At 39.2% G+C, this 16850-nt stretch overlaps 1 protein-coding gene across 2 annotated transcripts in view; it reads right to left on the bottom strand.

Moving 5' to 3' along the window:
- Window positions 1-16850, bottom strand: part of MYO3A (myosin IIIA) — a 110111-nt gene that overhangs the window by 18365 nt on the left and 74896 nt on the right. Inside the window, exons 19-29 of one of the 2 annotated variants that reach the window (XM_065628760.1) lie at window positions 16598-16751; window positions 15438-15526; window positions 13587-13716; window positions 11085-11164; window positions 10908-10949; window positions 10377-10454; window positions 8134-8339; window positions 5971-6082; window positions 4339-4501; window positions 3595-3681; window positions 445-568 (exon numbers count right to left, since the gene is read on the bottom strand). In XM_065628760.1, the coding sequence (XP_065484832.1) occupies window positions 445-568; window positions 3595-3681; window positions 4339-4501; window positions 5971-6082; window positions 8134-8339; window positions 10377-10454; window positions 10908-10949; window positions 11085-11164; window positions 13587-13716; window positions 15438-15526; window positions 16598-16751 (1265 nt within the window). Of the gene's footprint in view, window positions 1-444; window positions 569-3594; window positions 3682-4338; window positions 4502-5970; window positions 6083-8133; window positions 8340-10376; window positions 10455-10907; window positions 10950-11084; window positions 11165-13298; window positions 13470-13586; window positions 13717-15437; window positions 15527-16597; window positions 16752-16850 lie in introns of both variants that reach the window. The other variant, XM_065628758.1, reaches the window with a different exon arrangement.

A 16850-nucleotide genomic window follows, 5' to 3' on the forward strand; every position in this document is an offset into this window, starting at 1 on the left:
AAACCTGCCACCCTGTTCCTTCCCTGTGAAAGACTCTGGATTCCTTCACAGACTTTTGCACCCCTCTGGACTAGTGTCCATCTACTTAAATGCTATAATTGAAAAAATGATGGTGATGAGCAAAGTGCTACTAGCTCCACTTCAGTGACTGGGACTACAACCACATTGTGGAGATGTTTAGAATGTGATTCACCTCACCTAACTTTTAGCTGTTTGGTCTGAGCAAGACAATATTTTTGATCTTTCTCTATTCCCTGGGCTTAAAAGTATGAGAAAATTGGCTACTGATGTTAAAAACCTCCACATAAATGTACATGACCTCTGCATACATATCTAGAATAACTCTAATTTGTTCAATCTTTATCTTGCATTGCTGCTCTTCAGCAGTCTACTTACTGAAAAGGGACATATTTGAATGACGTAAGAGATTGAAAATAACACTACCTCCTCCTTTTGAAGATCTTCCTCTCCTGGTATCCCCTGTAGTGAGACTGAATTGTTATTGCTGCTTTGTTTCTTGTCTCAGTTAGTTCTTTTCTTTTCTTCCTGACTAAGTATCCTCTGGCAACTGATACAAATTGTAATATAAAACAACCTTAGGCAACAAGCAATGGCTGTCCCACACATTTCAGAGAGTCAAATGATAATAGTGTTAAACAAAGAACAATAACAAAATATGGACCAGGGTGGTTATTATGATTACATTTAATCTGAAATTATTCCATCCCACACAACCCTTTCGAGATTTCAGAAAGATGTACCCCTTCTACATGAGGTTACAAACAAGCTCTTTCTTTGTATTTTATTGGACTAAAGAAAATACAGGAAGAGGCAGAATGATGTAGAAGCACAGTGCTATAGAAGTGCCTCTAGAACACAGTGCTCTCAGTTTCATGTACCTGCTTTGTCTGATTCAGGCAATTGATTTGACTCAGTCTTTCATTTCCCTGGGAAATGCCTGATTATCAGCCTATAGAGATTACCAGGCTCTCTTCTGGCACAGGCTTGAAATTAGCTGAACATCCACTAGATCAGAGAGAAACTGAAAATTTTATAGCTCAGCAGTTACAGAAGACTTAGCTCATGCTCCCTTTGCAAAGACTCATTATTTAAAATAAAAAAAGCTCAGCCTGGAAGATGTGCTAAGCTCCACAGTGATCAGGTGCACTTTGGCTTGTGCCTTGTGGGAGGCATAAGTCCAAGTTTCTGGTCTGAATAAGGACTCAAACATGGGTCTTCCCTGAGACGTGTAGGTGCTGACTAGTCACTAGGGGCTTGATGCAGTTGCCAGCACATGGGCATCTAGTGCCACCTGAAGTGCTCCAGGATAGCCAAGGCATCTATGTGGAGCTGGCAGAAAGAACAAGACAGATGGGACATTCTGGAGAGAGAAAGCTGGGTATCTCACATGACATAAAGCTAAAGGCCGGGCAAGATAACCGAGGGCATCTCAAATGACACTAGATACCAATATGGGGGCAAATGAGCTGAGCAATTGGTGGCTTTGAATAAAATGAATCAAACTCTAGGTTCTGCTGACTACAAGAGGAGTTTAGACACCTAGGTCACTTTTAGACATTTACACTGAAGTGTCTTAATCAGAAACTGAATTGCATTCAGAATGTTGCCTCAAAATTTCCTGAACTTGCAAATAATTCCCTAATGGAAACTGGCACAGTCTCCACAGTGCTCTGATTTAGACAAGTCTGCAATTCCAGGGATTCAGCACAAATCTGCTAATCCCTTGCAAAGTAAAAAGAACGTAGTATTTTGTCTAAATATTTCTGTTGAACTCAATTCCAAATGCAGCACCAAGGCTATGGAGACAGAGGATTCAGGTGATTTAAATACCCCGAGGAGCTGGTAGATAAGGGAGCTCTTACTCCAGCTCTGCTGAGAGCATTCTGCATCACAGGGAAAGGTCAAACTCACTTAAGAATGTGAAGGGAGCATAAGCAGTCTATTCCAACACATTCGTTTAACTTGGTGCTAGGTTTTATTTGCTTTAGCATTCCCTACTCATAATTTAGACCATTTTGGGCGCCACCAGATGCATTGGTTCAGTCTAAGAAGTACTGTATAAATGGGACATAAGTTACATCTTGATAATTTGTTATAGAGTAAAGGAGACCAAACATTTATTGGAAGAGGCACAATTGGTTTTTATACTGCAGTCTGACAGGGCCTTAGAAAAGTGCAAATTGTAAAGCATTTGGAACACTTCTAGAATTTCTTGGACTTCTGAGCCAATCCTCATTCCATTTTCATACAAAAGCAACTCAACAGGAGTCATCGTGAAATAAGTAACATTGTCAATGGACATACCAATATATGTTATGTCTGGTCTTTTTAGACTTATTCTAGTTCACTTTTGAAGTTTCCCAAGAACTTTGTTGTGAGATAGTAGCTGTCTTAGTTTTGTTTTCAAACTGGAAGAGGAGTTTTGTATTGCTTTAGAGATAAATGGGGAGGAAGGGTGCGTGAACCGACAGAGCTAAATAAAAACAGACTTCCATTTTTATTCTGCCTTCTCATGCATTGAAGAAAATTGAAATGAAACTGCACACAAGACAGAGAAGGTGGACAAGAAGAAACATTGGGGAGATCAACAAACAGAGCAAAGTGGTAAATTTATACTTTTGCATTTGCTAAATATCCCAATATAATTGACAACTTTCAGAAGTGTAATTATTTTTGGCACATCACTGGATTTATTCTGGTTTTAGATTGTTATCTACATCAATGAAGTTCTACCAACTGCAGTGAAGTGCTCTTCAGTACACAGTAACATTAACAGATGCATCTGACAATGATTAAAACCAGCACTTATGTCAGCAGATAGTCATGAAGATCTTTCTAAGGTAGCGTGAATCTAGGTAGCCCGGATAATGGCAGCACCAGCCTATATTTGGGGTTGCCACTTTTGTAATTACTGAAAAGTGCTATGTGGATTTGTGCCAGCTGTTTTCAGACCTGTGTCTCTCTAGTTGTGCTGCTGCTGATTTCACAGCTGCCTTGAATACACCTGGCTTGGGGACATCTCTGCAGGGGTGGGGGAGACAGAAATAGAGGGAGGAAAAAGGGATATCACATTGCATACATCTGGACTCAAGGCAATTATTGCTGCAGAAGAGAGGGAATATTTTGCTAGGTTGGACTGAGCGATGGCAAAAAAGAATGCAAGACATGAGTGAAATCACAGGTGGGAGACTTCTCAAATATAAGTATTACTGATATGTAACAAAACCTATTCCTAACAGAATAGCATGCACACACACATTATATGTAGTGTCATATCGGGCTTCAGCAATATCAGCTGTAATACTTAGACATATCAGACTAGGAGTGAAAAACCTTCATATGGAGTTTAACTTCACATCTGTGGAAAGTGTCTCTAAGCTACTTTGAGGTACAGATAATGGAATACATTGACCTGCTTCAACCACTGTATATAGCCATATAATAGATAAATTGTACCTCAGAATGCATAAATGAGCACAGTCAATCAGTGTAGCTAGGTAGCAGCAAAGAGTCTGGATCACCATATTGTATAGAGATAGCACACTAAAAGCCACAAAAGCAAATAATTCTTACTTGCTTGAAGTCTAGTAATATATTCTTCCACTTTTTTATTATGTTTTGCATTTGTGTATTCTTTACGAGCAACAAAACCCCTGTAAGCTGAAAAGAGATGTCAAAAATTAAATAATCCATTAGGTACGCAAAAGGATGTAAGAATAAAAAAAGTTTGGAAGGAATGACAGACCTCCATTAAAATATTCATAAATATTTTCAGGCTTTATATAAAAAAAATGGCAAACAAGCACAAGCAGTAAATCTACATAAAAACTATGTTTTCTGGTGAGTAAAGTTATTATGAATGAAATGAATACAAAACACAAGAGGATCAGAATGTAAAATAAGATGATGTTTGAAATGTATTAAAAATTTCAGTTGATGTCTCCATCAACAGTGTAATTGGTCTTATTATCTAGGCCAGTTAATACATTTTATTTTCATTATTATAATATATTATACGACCTTGTCAGAGCATGACAGAATATTATTAATAACGGTATCATCTGTGCAATCACGTCCTTTGATTGTTAAATTGCCTTTTAAATGTAACATTGATAAACGTAACTTCAGTAAAGAGATTGTCATAACCTAGTTAAAAGAAATTTTTTTTCATAAGAACAGATATCACCAAGTATAAGATATTTTGTCAAATGTAACAGCAGGAAAATAACAAAATCCACACCCAGCATGCACATCCATCTATCAACTGTACACACACACTAGCTTTGAGCAAAATGTTTAATGTTTTAAAGCTATTACCTGATTGTATTTTAATAGCACTTTGTTCCCTTTGTTCCTTTATCTTTTTGTATCTCCTTGAACCCAGCCACCCTCTGACATAAGCTTGAATCAAAATAATCATGTCAACTGTCTCCTTCCGCATTAAATTTAGCTGTTCCACATGATAGTATTTGAGGAATACCTTAAAAAGAGTAGGCAAACAAGCAAAAGTTTTAGTTGCCCTCCCAAGTCCTGTATGTGCTCAATCCACTTAATCAACAGGAGTTACAAATTGGTTTTAAATGACGAACAGTATCTTTAGCTGTAGTATCTAAAGGATCATTCTTGTTAAAGATAGCATTCTGATTGTTTGGGGTATTAGTTTACCTTGCTCTCCCCTTCAACATCTGTTGTCAGTCCCTGCTTATTCATGCTTCCATGGGAAGATGTGCAGAACTTCAGTCTGTAACTATAAACTTGTTTTCAAAACTATGAAGCTGACAGTTCTGCTAACCTCACAAAACTGATGTATGTTACACAAATGTGATCCAAATCTGGAACCTTCAACCTCTCTGCTTTCCAATTAAGTCTCAGGAATTGTTTATTTACTAAATCACTTTTATCAAGCATGAAGCTCGTATAATCCCTGAAAAACTAGTCCAGCACAAGGGATACAAACACATTCCTGATGTATATTAGGATGAAATAGAAAGAGCTTGTGCAATTAAGACAATAATTATGCTTATTTTGCAGAATTCCCCTGATCTTTGATCACTCATTGGTACAAATACAGGTTAACCCTAATTTAAGTAAACATAAGCTATAGATCTCACATCTCAGGATCCACTTCCTCAGGCTGCATGCTGCCCATTAGCCTCACTAAGTCAGCAGAAGGAAATAAAGATGTAAGAGGGGGTAACTTCACGGCTCCTGTCCCACCTACCCAGGAAGATGTCTCAGAAGTTGCTCCTTCTACATTGAGGTGATTTCAAATAGTTTAAGATCCATCTCCCTCTCTATCCATATCCTTCCCAGGCACTTCTGTTACATTAGCAAATAGAGAGACTTGGAGCAGTAACTTGTCTGACGCTTCTTTTCTCTGGCAGACCTGAGATCTGTCAGTCGGGGGTGGGTGGGTGGGTGTCCCTCTCTGGCACAGTGCAAAGACTAGTGAGCCAGAATCTAAAGCAAGAGTCCATGAACAATCATGTGTTTCTCTTATAATAAAGTCTGTCTCTCACTTCACATATATGGGATCATCCTGCTATCTCTTCCCCAGAGCTCAGCAGTCTGCCACAGGGGGCTCTGGCTGGAAAGGGGGCTCTTTGTGGGTCTGATTGCTCCAGGGAAGAAGTATAACTTCTTTTCCTTAAGAAAGCTTGCACTTAGCTCGCTAGGATCCTTACTACCACATTTTTTGAAAGAAAATGCAAGCAGTGTCATTGTCACATACTGCTTTGCAGTGTGGCCTTGCTAAAGGTGATCAGAATTTGAACACTTTACAGGGTCAGCATTTCAGCCAGATATCAGGAAACTACCCAGCAAGGGGTGTGTTTTGTAAACCAAGAGAGACCAAGAGCTACCCCACCCAAATGGGTGAGAAAGCAAATTGCTTAATAAGCTAACAATGACATACTGCAATAATGTAGATACAGTATATTAAAAAATTACTTTAGTTTTTCCAAGAACCCAGTTGTCAAGGTGGGCTTTTTCCAAGATGGCAGCACAGGTTTCCGGGCTGACCGGAGGATCGTCATTTGTTTTGTAACAGATGAGGTAATACCTAAAGACAAATATATGATTCTTTATTCCATTAATAATGAGCAATAGATGCAAATATATTTAAACCATTGATTTAAATAATGAAACAGTTGCATGAAAGAAAACGTAGCACTAAAAAAACCAAAACAGCGTACGAAATAAATTGCTGTGATTTATATGCAGTACTGAGAAATTCAATGTAAAGTGGCTGAGTGACATATTGTACACCCTGGAGGGTTGTTTTATACTATATTAATACCAGAAGGCTTTTAAAAAGTGCACAACCCAAGTAGAGTTGTGCAGCAGTTCTTTGCTGCTCTGGCTCTCTGCATTCTGTGAAAGTGATTTTAGTAGCAAAATAAAAATATTTTAAAAGCTTTTCTGCCTAAATTAGCTTATTTCGTATCTAGAAATGTCATGAAAATTTTGAATCTTATCTCATGTGCTAGACCATCTACGTTTGAGACAGGTAACATGATGTGAGATGCATCTCAGCTCTTGTTACCTCCTTGGATTCAGCTTTGCAGATCCTTTTGGAACACACATGTGCCATTATGACATATCATATGTAAGCATTTAATCTGGCAAACTCATTACACAGAACTAATTCTGACTAAGAAAAGAGGTCAGGATGCTCATGCACAAAAATTACCTGTAACGTACCAGCTCAGCTGCTGGGTAGGAAAGTTCTTTTGTGTTCTGGGACTTTTCAAAATGCTCCATAACAAAATAAACCATACCTATCTTGGTTTTGTTTTGTTTTAATTCAGGAAAATTATATGAATTATGTGTGCTTCCTGACAGTACATCCTGCTTTTTTCTTGTTATTCAGCCTTCATACACAAAGCTTGGGTTGCACCGGCTTTAAATAGAGGCAACAATTTCCTCATGGAATAATAAACCAAGAAACAATGATGATTCCTGCATTATCACCAATTCCTACAGATTATTTTTTTTTTATTTTTACTGCACAATGACTTAGCTTATTTTTATTCTAACAAAATAATTTTGCCATTATCCGAGATCTACTTTTAACTCTCAGCTATTAAAAAAAATAGACAAGGAGATATACTGAATAAAGATCCCTTTTTGTCTGAGGGCTATATCCTCAGTGCCAGAGACCTGCACGGCCTCATTGCAATCAGGGGCACCCTCTCCAGAGAGCTACCCTGTTATGTTCACTGCTTTCCTCTCTTTCACCCAAACAGTAACGTTTTTTATAAAAAGCAGTGACCAAAGCCACCCATGCTGCACTCTTCCAAAACAGTAATAGTCCCAGGATTATTCTTTCCAGAAACAGTGCTATAAAAACATCACTTTGTCCTGCACTTTGTCCTCGTGCACCTGCAGCACTCTGCTGCTGGCTCTGTTGCTAGTGCACTATTACTATTAAGTGCCTCTGTATGAAGGGGTGTCGGTTGTTTCTTCCCAGTTTTGATCTCCATTCCATAAAGCTCAGTTCCAATTGAGGCAAATACTCAGGGTCTTTATTTGTAAGAGAGAAGTACAGATTAAGTGCTCAGGGTTAATTATTTGGGGTGGAGGAAGAGGAGATAGTAAAAGCAATTATAAAATCATAGTGAGTTAATTATTCTTCTTAAAAAGTAACTAATACATAGAAATTATATTTTAAACAAAATTTTGCACTTAATGAACTTCTCCGCCCTAGATGAGCAATACCAAATTATCATCCACCCTGCACAAGCAGATGCTGCACAGTGCTGAATGTCAGGAGCTAGTATGCTATTGCTCCAAATTCTGGGCTTTAATTTAAAGCATTAAATTTCTAAACCTCAAGTCTTTGAAGAAAACTTGCAGATTATAAGCAAGGCAATTTTTATCCAAATGCACAGGGAGACTGAAACAATCACCCTGAGATGCCTCATCTTCCCCCACCAACCCAAAACAGGTCACTAATCTTGTGCCTGAACTGCTCCTTGTCATCCAGTCTGTAATCTTCGTCACAGGAAATGTCTTTTTTCTTTAAAGATGATACCAAAGATACTGCTGATGCTTAGCAAACACCAGGCAGCAATGACAGGAAGGAGAAAGGCTTCTTCACATCAATGTTACCGTTTTATGAAGTTAGCGAAGAGTATACGGTGTGAATAACCCTGTCTTCGAATTCTCGCTGTCTCCAGAATTCCCGTGTAACGCAGCTGAACCAACACTTTTTCTTTATCAAACTTGTTTGCCTGTCGGTCATTGTTCGGCTTAATGCACCTGACAAAATGAGGCTGGCCGACGACCATTTTGGATAACAAATCCATCAGAGAATACTGCAAGAAAATAACAAGATATCTGCCACCAGGATGTTTATAAAACTTGTATATAGGTCCATGTGTAGCTGAAATTTTATTTCATCCTATCAGAATCATGTCCAAACCCATTTACATTTCAGTAAGCTGGTACTTCAATGGTAGATGAAGTAAATCACCCAACAACAATTCCAGCTTTGATAAGATCTCTAAGTTACTAGTGTACACTACTTAAGAGAACCACTGATTCCATACGGATGTACCAAATTCCACACAGAACATTCTCACGAACTGCCATAATGTCTAAATACAACAGAAACTCTGCTTACACTTATTTGCTTCTCTTGGAGCCTTGTTAGGTAATCACAGCCCACTTTTTCCTCTTGCCATCTATTTGAAGATCCTAATTCACCCAGAGAGTAAATCATCCTTCTATGGGTGGGAAGTGTAAGACCAGCATTGCCATCCCTTCATTAGACTGGAGGAAACTCAGGCCACCCCAGAAGAGGGGCTGCTTAAACTGCTCTGATCTAGCATGTCCTGTTCACTGTGTAGGCTGATGGTGATACCATAGCTACCCTGCCAAGAGGAAACTTCTGAGGAGGGCAAAACTAGAAGTACACAAATCACAATTCCAAAGTTGCACTTTTCCTGCCTCAGCAGGGTACCAGGCTAGCAGAGGGGATGCAGTTTCTAGCTCCCCATGCCAACCGAGGGGAATCTGGCTGTAAACAACCTTGACTGGTGTTTTGTAAAATTGCTTCGTGAGAGGATCTTATTGAAACACAAATGAAGAGGCTCATTCCTCAAGATTCAACCTGACTCAACAGAAAGAGGCAGCCAGGAGGTAATGCAGTTCAGCAGTAGGTTGGATACATGAAACTAGTGTAGGATGTCAAGAGCCATATGTTTCCTATTAAAATGTGCAATTTCATTCTGGACAGACGCTGCTCTATGCAGCAAAATGCTTAATTAGCTTCATCACTAGTATGCCAATCGAACACAAACAAGTAGGACACACTAATGGATAATTTTTTTTTTCCACTCAGTCTGAGGTGGCAGATGCTTTTCTCAGTCACCCCTAGGTTTCTGCATATGAGTAAACAAATGAGGCTGAAGCTGAATCTTCATTTCAGAGCATTAGCTAGCACGATCTGAGCAGGGATTTTCACTGCAGAAAATAATAACAGAAAAGTGTAAATAAAATTAACCCATCTGCAGCCTCTGATGCTAGATGGGCTAGTAATGCACTGAATTAGAGACATTAGGTTTGAATGAGATTCAATAATTTTTTCCATTTAGAACTCTAAACCACCATCCAGCTTTGGACTGCCATGATACCTAGGCTGAAATTATCCTTCACAGTCCAGAAAGCTGTCCAACTGTATCTACTAAACAGAGATCTTTCTCCTTACTGTTCTCTGTGATAGATGTAAATGAACTCTTAGAGGTCATGAACATCACCTCAGCCACCTTCATGTTTTTACTGGGAGATAGATATGACTAAGTAAGAGTCGAGCCCAAGTGAACCAACGCTGTGTACCACTTTGGAGGAAAGAATGCTCTTCACAGCTATTTTCTATTGCAGGACCAGGAGCAAAGCCAGTGCTTGGAAAGGTCATAAGCACTGCTGAAGAAGCCACAAGGATGGACTCAGGACAGCCTCTGAGAAGTGACCATCAAGATCTTTCTCTGGAGCTCCTGCTCCAAATTGACTTTGCCTTCTTGCTTCCTAAACTCTTAAAGAAATGCTATACCACTAATGTCCAACCTCCCTTTATCTCCCTTGGTGGAAAAAAAAAAGCAAGTGAAAGATTAATATTGATCATCATATATCATCATGACAGAAACGTGGCCATGTAATCAAGTATAATTAAAGGTGAAACACCACAATCTCCTCTAGATATTTGTACCGCACAAACCGCTGCACCATATATGCAGTTCACAAACTCTAAAGGGATCACTGTTGCCTGTAAGTCTACAGATGCATTTGAAAAGGTGAAAGAACAAACACTGATTCTACTCCAGAAAAATTTATTAAAAGATCTGATGTCTTACTCTGAAATAAGAAGCAACTGTCTGTGTTTTCATGCTGGTTGTCTCTCTTGGATGATGTCCGGTATCTCCTGCTTCATGCTATAAAGATGAAGAAAGAAAATGAAATTTTTTATCTCTGTTGAGCCTGTAGAGTCCTTTCCAATGCCACAAAAAAGCATCCCTCAGAGAACAGCATTAATTTAAAAAAGAGTATTCTAAACAGAAAAAGTTACAGCATGATCACTAGCACAAATAACTTACACCAGTACATTACATTACTTTGCTACACAATACACAAATGTTCACACACAGAGGACACAACTTGATAACGGGGCATCTAAATATCTGCCACAAATAACCCGACAATGTCTGAAGTCCTATCTGTTATTTTATCATCATTGTTATTTTGGTAGTTCTCTAAGGAACTTGACTATACACCACACCAATATTTTAATTTCTCTTTTTGCTACAACACAGCTAGGAAATAATACTTTTTCCCTGAATTTGTTATAAAACTATAGCCAGAAAGAAGGGAAACGTTAGTTTTTTTACCTCACGGAAGGGATATGAATTGCACAACACAAAGATATCCAGCTAAACAGAAAAGAAAATAAGAGAGGGAGAAAAACCAAGGAAGGGGTTACTTGCTTACTTTTAGTATCAATAACAGTATTGCCTTTCTAGTTTAAATTAGGGTTCAATGCAGAATCACAAAGTTGGTTTTCTTACCTTTGTATGACTGATTGATTTCTGGGGGGTCCACATTTGGTAACTGATTGTAGTTTTGCTTTTAGTGTGTGCCAGGTTACCTATGGGAAAATGAAAGAAAACAACCTACCAAAGTGCTTATATCTCATCTAAACTAAAAACTATGCTGAACCACCTTATTCATGCCCCAGTGTAACCATATGATTATAAAGGTTGTTGACTTTTTTGGAGTATGTCCTCATTTCCCCTTTTACCCTTGGGATGGAACAAGCTCTGAAGAGGTTGCATGAAGATGGAACATGGGCTGAATTTTCCTCCTTCAGCACTTATGTCACCTACTAGAGCAGAAAAATAAACAGACTGCTGCAGAAGGCAAGAAAAACACATCTTAGAGCATCCATGTGGTTTTACCCTAAGGATGTTCTTGCACTATTCTGGTTCTAAGGCTACAACTTATATTAGTTAAAAAGAAAGAAAAGCTAGGACTCTTCTCTGGCCCTAAGGGCAAGTGACATGGCATGATGCAAGTCTACATACATAAACTCTATATTTCACTACTCTTTTAACCTCTTGGTAAAAATAAGGTTGTATCTTTCCACAGAGCTTGTTGGAAACCATTTCTGGTCTGCGCTTTCTCTTGAAGTGTGCCTGGGCATTTCTGGGAGACCACTGGCTGACATGGTTCAAAACTGTCCCAGGGTAGCACACTAACAATCCAAATGGGCAATCCTGGCGGAGTGTTGCAGCTACTGTTCACTGGCTCTGTTTGGTTTACTAGTGTAGACATAATCTTAAGCCTCTAACCTTGAAATTCTTAATCAAGCAAGTAACTTGAAGGACTGGGTGCACTGGAGTGGTTTACACAGACACTGGTCTTCTAAAGGAATAACGAAAATTCTGAGGAGCTTTCCATCATGTCACTCCATATTGATAAACCCCAACCATTGCTGCACACTGTCCGCGTTTCTCCTAATAGCATTACACCTCTGGAATCTCACTCTCCAATGGGAGCGCCTGTAATGTCTCTGTGCTCAGCTACTATCAGTAAGAGGTGGATAAGAGTTGGATAAACAGCTGCAAATATACAGCATGCCGAGCTAATGCGTCATATATTATGTGATGATATCAAGTGCTAAATCCCTCTTGGGCTTAGCTGAATATCACAGGGTGGGAAGGAGAGATGATTACTCACACCTAACTTTAGCTATCTGAAAGTGAGGTGTCTGCAGGATCCTCGCTGTGTTCAGTGGAGAGAGGCACCTTCAGAGGAGATTTATCCCATCCTGAGAGAAACACCTCAATCACACTCTGGGTAAACCTTTGCATTTCCACCGATTCTAGATGAATAACTGCGATCAGAAATTTAACTTTTAGCTGGCTATAGCCGGATGGTTTGGATCAGTTTTGAAAGCCTACACACAGTATTTCATAATACTAATATTTAACAAGAAGACTAGAACAACTTTCAGAGTTATCTGGCAAAACATGACAGAAGACTTGTGATCAGTTCTTGGGACCATTTAGGCCCTGAATCTGGCTCTACAGAAATTATAGTTTAGTATCTTAGCAGATATCAAAAAGTCAGAAAGTTCAGGCAAGGACATCAAGTTCAGTGTTTTTCCAGGAACAATGACTTATAATGGAACTTCAAGACCAAATTTTGCATTCCACCAGCAAAGCTCCCTTTGTGAAAAACAGGACTCTTGCCAAAACCTCGGTTTCTGTAAGCTATGATAACATTCTAGAGAAATTTCCATTAGACTCTTCCAATTTAGCTTTTCTGTTCTACTACAAGTACATCTCCCATGTAGTTGTACAAGAAAGTAACGTTGTAAAGTACGCACTGTATGGCATCAGTGCCATCACACAGGGAGTAATACAACACAATAGCAAACTGGTTGTAAAGAGACTTACCCACTATCTTAAAATGGCAGGTAGGACACGGTGCAAAGGCCTGGTTCAAATAAGGTGTTCAACTAAGGTGCAACTAAGGAGTAATTTCTGTAGAGCCAGTCATAATCCTCCACCCCAACTTAAGAACTCCCCAAGGAAGGGTTCACTACTAGGACCCCGTAAGTTATCTACTGTAAAGGACTGGGGAAAAAGAGGAGTGTATCCTCACTCTTTGCAGCAGATGTTAGGAGCCCCAACCTTGATTCTCTACTACTTCAGAGAAAAATTGAGAGAAAATAGGCAATTTATATATGCCCTGTCCAAAAAAGGCCAGTGACTTACCTGATCCTTTCTGTTCAGTCCTCAACAAAAGGGATGCACTCCATTCCCTGTCTTGCTCCCCTACCCTGAAGAGAGGACCCTGAAAGAAGCCTCTACCATTTCCTTGGCACTTGACCAGACCAATCCCTCCCCTGCAGCTTGAGATGGCTGGGGCTCCATTCTGTATAGATTCTAGGGTTGGAAAGTCAAGCCACAAAGTGTATAATGTCATCAACAAATGGTCATATGAAACCTAGCAGTGGTCATCACGAAGGCTAGAGAAGAATAAGATTACCACAACAGCAATACCTGTTTTTGTAAGAGGATGGGTTACCAACTGTCGTGTCAGATTGTTTTCAGATGATCGCAGTAGCAGCACAATATCAGCTGGCAGAGTATCTCTATTTTTGGCTAGGAATCCACTTGCATTATATAGAACCTGTTTAAAAATGCATTTATGTATCTTCAGGGCTTTTGAAAAGTAATTGTAAATTTAAGCACTCTGGCATGTGGCTTTTAATATATCAAGATACACAAGTAGTTTTTCAGCTATCAGCTTTGCTCTTGCTTACCATTCTTTTGATCACTGGAAGTTCTAACTTTTCAATACTGAGAACCATTATGATGCAAAATCACTAAAAGCAAACCCATCATTCTAAAGCACCTTGAGACGTTTATTTTCCCTAATGTAGGTATGTTAATATCAGTTTTAGCAGTGTGGATTTATCACTAGGACAAGTGTATTGCAGTCCTCCTTTAAAACCACTACCTGTGTAAATGCACAATTAACAATGCACTTGATTTCAACAACATAACACAGGATTACCCATATGATTGTACAGTCTTTCTGTCCCATTCATATCGTGCTATACTGGACCCAAGACTTACCACTCTTCCTAGAAGTCTCTGTATTAATTGTAGAGGAAGTTTGCAAAATCACAAACTGCATATTGACAGTTGAAATCTCTAAAAATTCCAGGAACTGTGTACCTAACTCAAAATGTACCTCCACGGCTCTATCTCAATGATGCTGTAAAGGATGAACAACAAAACCTGGCCTGTGAAGAAGGGTACAAGATACTGACATATTTTATTTAGAAAAAAAATCCTCACAAAACAACCCAGTAACAACCTTAAATTTAAAAAATAAAGCTTGTAGAGGAAGAGGAAATAAATTGTTCTCCAGTTCCACAGTAAACAGGACTAAGAGTAATGAATTTACATCACAGGAATGGAGATATAAGTTAGGCAGTAGGCAAAACTTCCTTATGAAAAAGCTTATTGAACACTGGAAAGGGCTGATGGGTCACCGGTGGAATCCCCATTTTCAGCGGCTGGTATCAGGAATGGTACAGAGAGAGCTGGTTCTCTGCTCCTCAGCAGTGAGATATGCAATGCTGGTGAAGCCTAATTCAGCTGGAGATAAGGTTTGGAGGAGTTACTGCAGACCTTTTGTAGCTGGCTGTCTTTACACCAGGTGCGAGTTATCTTCCGTCAGTGATGAGCAGTGTGTTGCCTCTTTCCGGGCCAGCTGCTCCAGCACTGCACAGACCTACTCCATACCCTTGAAAAGAGCTGAAAAGGAGGTGTGAGCTCCTGCTTTTACAAGGCAAGGTTCAGGTGACCAGTGGTATCTTGCTGCAGTGCATCAGCAACTCCTTCCAAGTTTGAAAGACATGTGCAGCAAGTCACCTTGTCCAGGATGGCAAGATGCTGCTCATCAAATGAAGCAGAAAGCAGGGCCTGAACTATCTATCTAGCTTATGACAAAGTACAGAACTAAATAAGGCTGCTGGGGTGTAGGAGGTAGTAGAAAGAATGGAGCTGGATCCTGATTTGAAGCAGTGGAAACAAGCATGGCCCAGGACTTTGAGGAACTAAGGGGAAGAACACTGAGTTGCATTACATAATGGTTCTATGATACAGTCAGTTCATTTATCTGGTGACATGTAAGAAAAATACACTCTTGCTATTGCTTTTTTTTTCTTTTTTTTGTGAGGGAAATAACTTTTCAAGTTACTTTTGATGTGCAAGGCACTGCCAATGTTTCCATGTCAGCCCTGAATAGATGAAGTTTAAGAACTAACCCAAGTGACCTCTTCTATTTCCTTACAGCCCTACCAGTCCACAATCCTCAACTAACATAATTAGGTCTCTTACCTTTCCTGCATAGTGATAAATCCCAAAGGTTAGATCTACTCTTTTGGGTCTCCAAAAATATTTTGACTTCAAATTATCTTCAAATTTTTCTGAAAGGAAACACATAGCTTATCTTACTGGAGTTACTGTACAATAATTGTCTTGTGAAGCTGTATCCCTCTAAGGATATTGCCTGGCTTCTCAGACAATGCAGAGACACAAACCAGACTGACATTTTTAAGGACAAAAATACCATGATGGTCTTGTAAGAAAAGGCACCAGACAGAGAATATGGGAGCTCTTGGATCAGTTACTTTGTACCAATTTTTTTTTCGCGTGACCTCAGAAAATCGCTTGCCTTTCTAAGCTTTTGATCTTCATATATGGAATAATGTAGTAATCCTTCCTAAGGATTCCTCAGGGAATTGTGAGGAAACATTTACCAGTTGACTGAGGGCCTCTGTACTGTAGGCTAAATAGTATGAGGATGGAAAGACAATAAGGTCATATAATTTCTTTAGTATGGGCACCATTACTGGATGTTATCAGGTTTTGTGACTGGGTGTTGCTTAAAACTCTCATCTGACACTTTCCACATTAAAAAATGAGTAAAATGACGATTTATCTGCACAGAAACCCCACTGAAATAACTAAATCAACTCTAACTGCAACTGCTCAGCAGCATTGAAATATTCAAGATCTGACTTACAACACATTTAGGTGTTTTAATTTTAATTTATGAATAGAATAAACCAGGAAGCATAATTTGATGAAAGGCACTGAGGAAGGTTTGCAGCCATTACCCTTAAAAAGCACTAAAATTCTTTTTCAGATACGGCTCACCAAAAATTTCAGAGCTAAGCATGATTCAACTTTGAAAATAGTGTTCTTAGCATATGAACCTAGACTTTTAACTCAGTTTGATCTTTACCTTTCAAGCCCTGCAGCTGAAAATTCCTGAAGGCAGAAGAATTTAAAATCTGGATCAGCAGCTTAGGTTATCGGTACTCGTGATGCTTCTCTATCAAACACACTGAATGCGTGCCACCCTCAAACATACTGTGACACTGGAATGTGGAATCACTGAAAACATAAGTAGCATATAGCCTAAACTGGACACGCCAAACAGAAATCTAACACAGAGACACCCTGCAAAACTGTGAAATAAACCATATACTTACCTACAAGTGTCTGATCTGTTGCTTGTGGGAATCGACTTTCCTCATCCAGCAGGGACAATAAACCCATCGGTTTCTGCAGGAACATATCTAAAAGGGGCCTGTTGTCCTCGTATTCTATAACTCTTGCATCAACACCTTCATATAGGTATTCATTCTGCAACAAGCAAGAGAAGGCACATTTTGTCTATGTATACAGAACCACTTCAGAAAATAATTCACAAACTGTCAACTGTGAAAAATTAAAACTACATCG

This window comes from Caloenas nicobarica, chromosome 2 (genome assembly GCF_036013445.1).
Source record: "Caloenas nicobarica isolate bCalNic1 chromosome 2, bCalNic1.hap1, whole genome shotgun sequence".
NCBI classification, from domain to species: domain Eukaryota; kingdom Metazoa; phylum Chordata; class Aves; order Columbiformes; family Columbidae; genus Caloenas; species Caloenas nicobarica.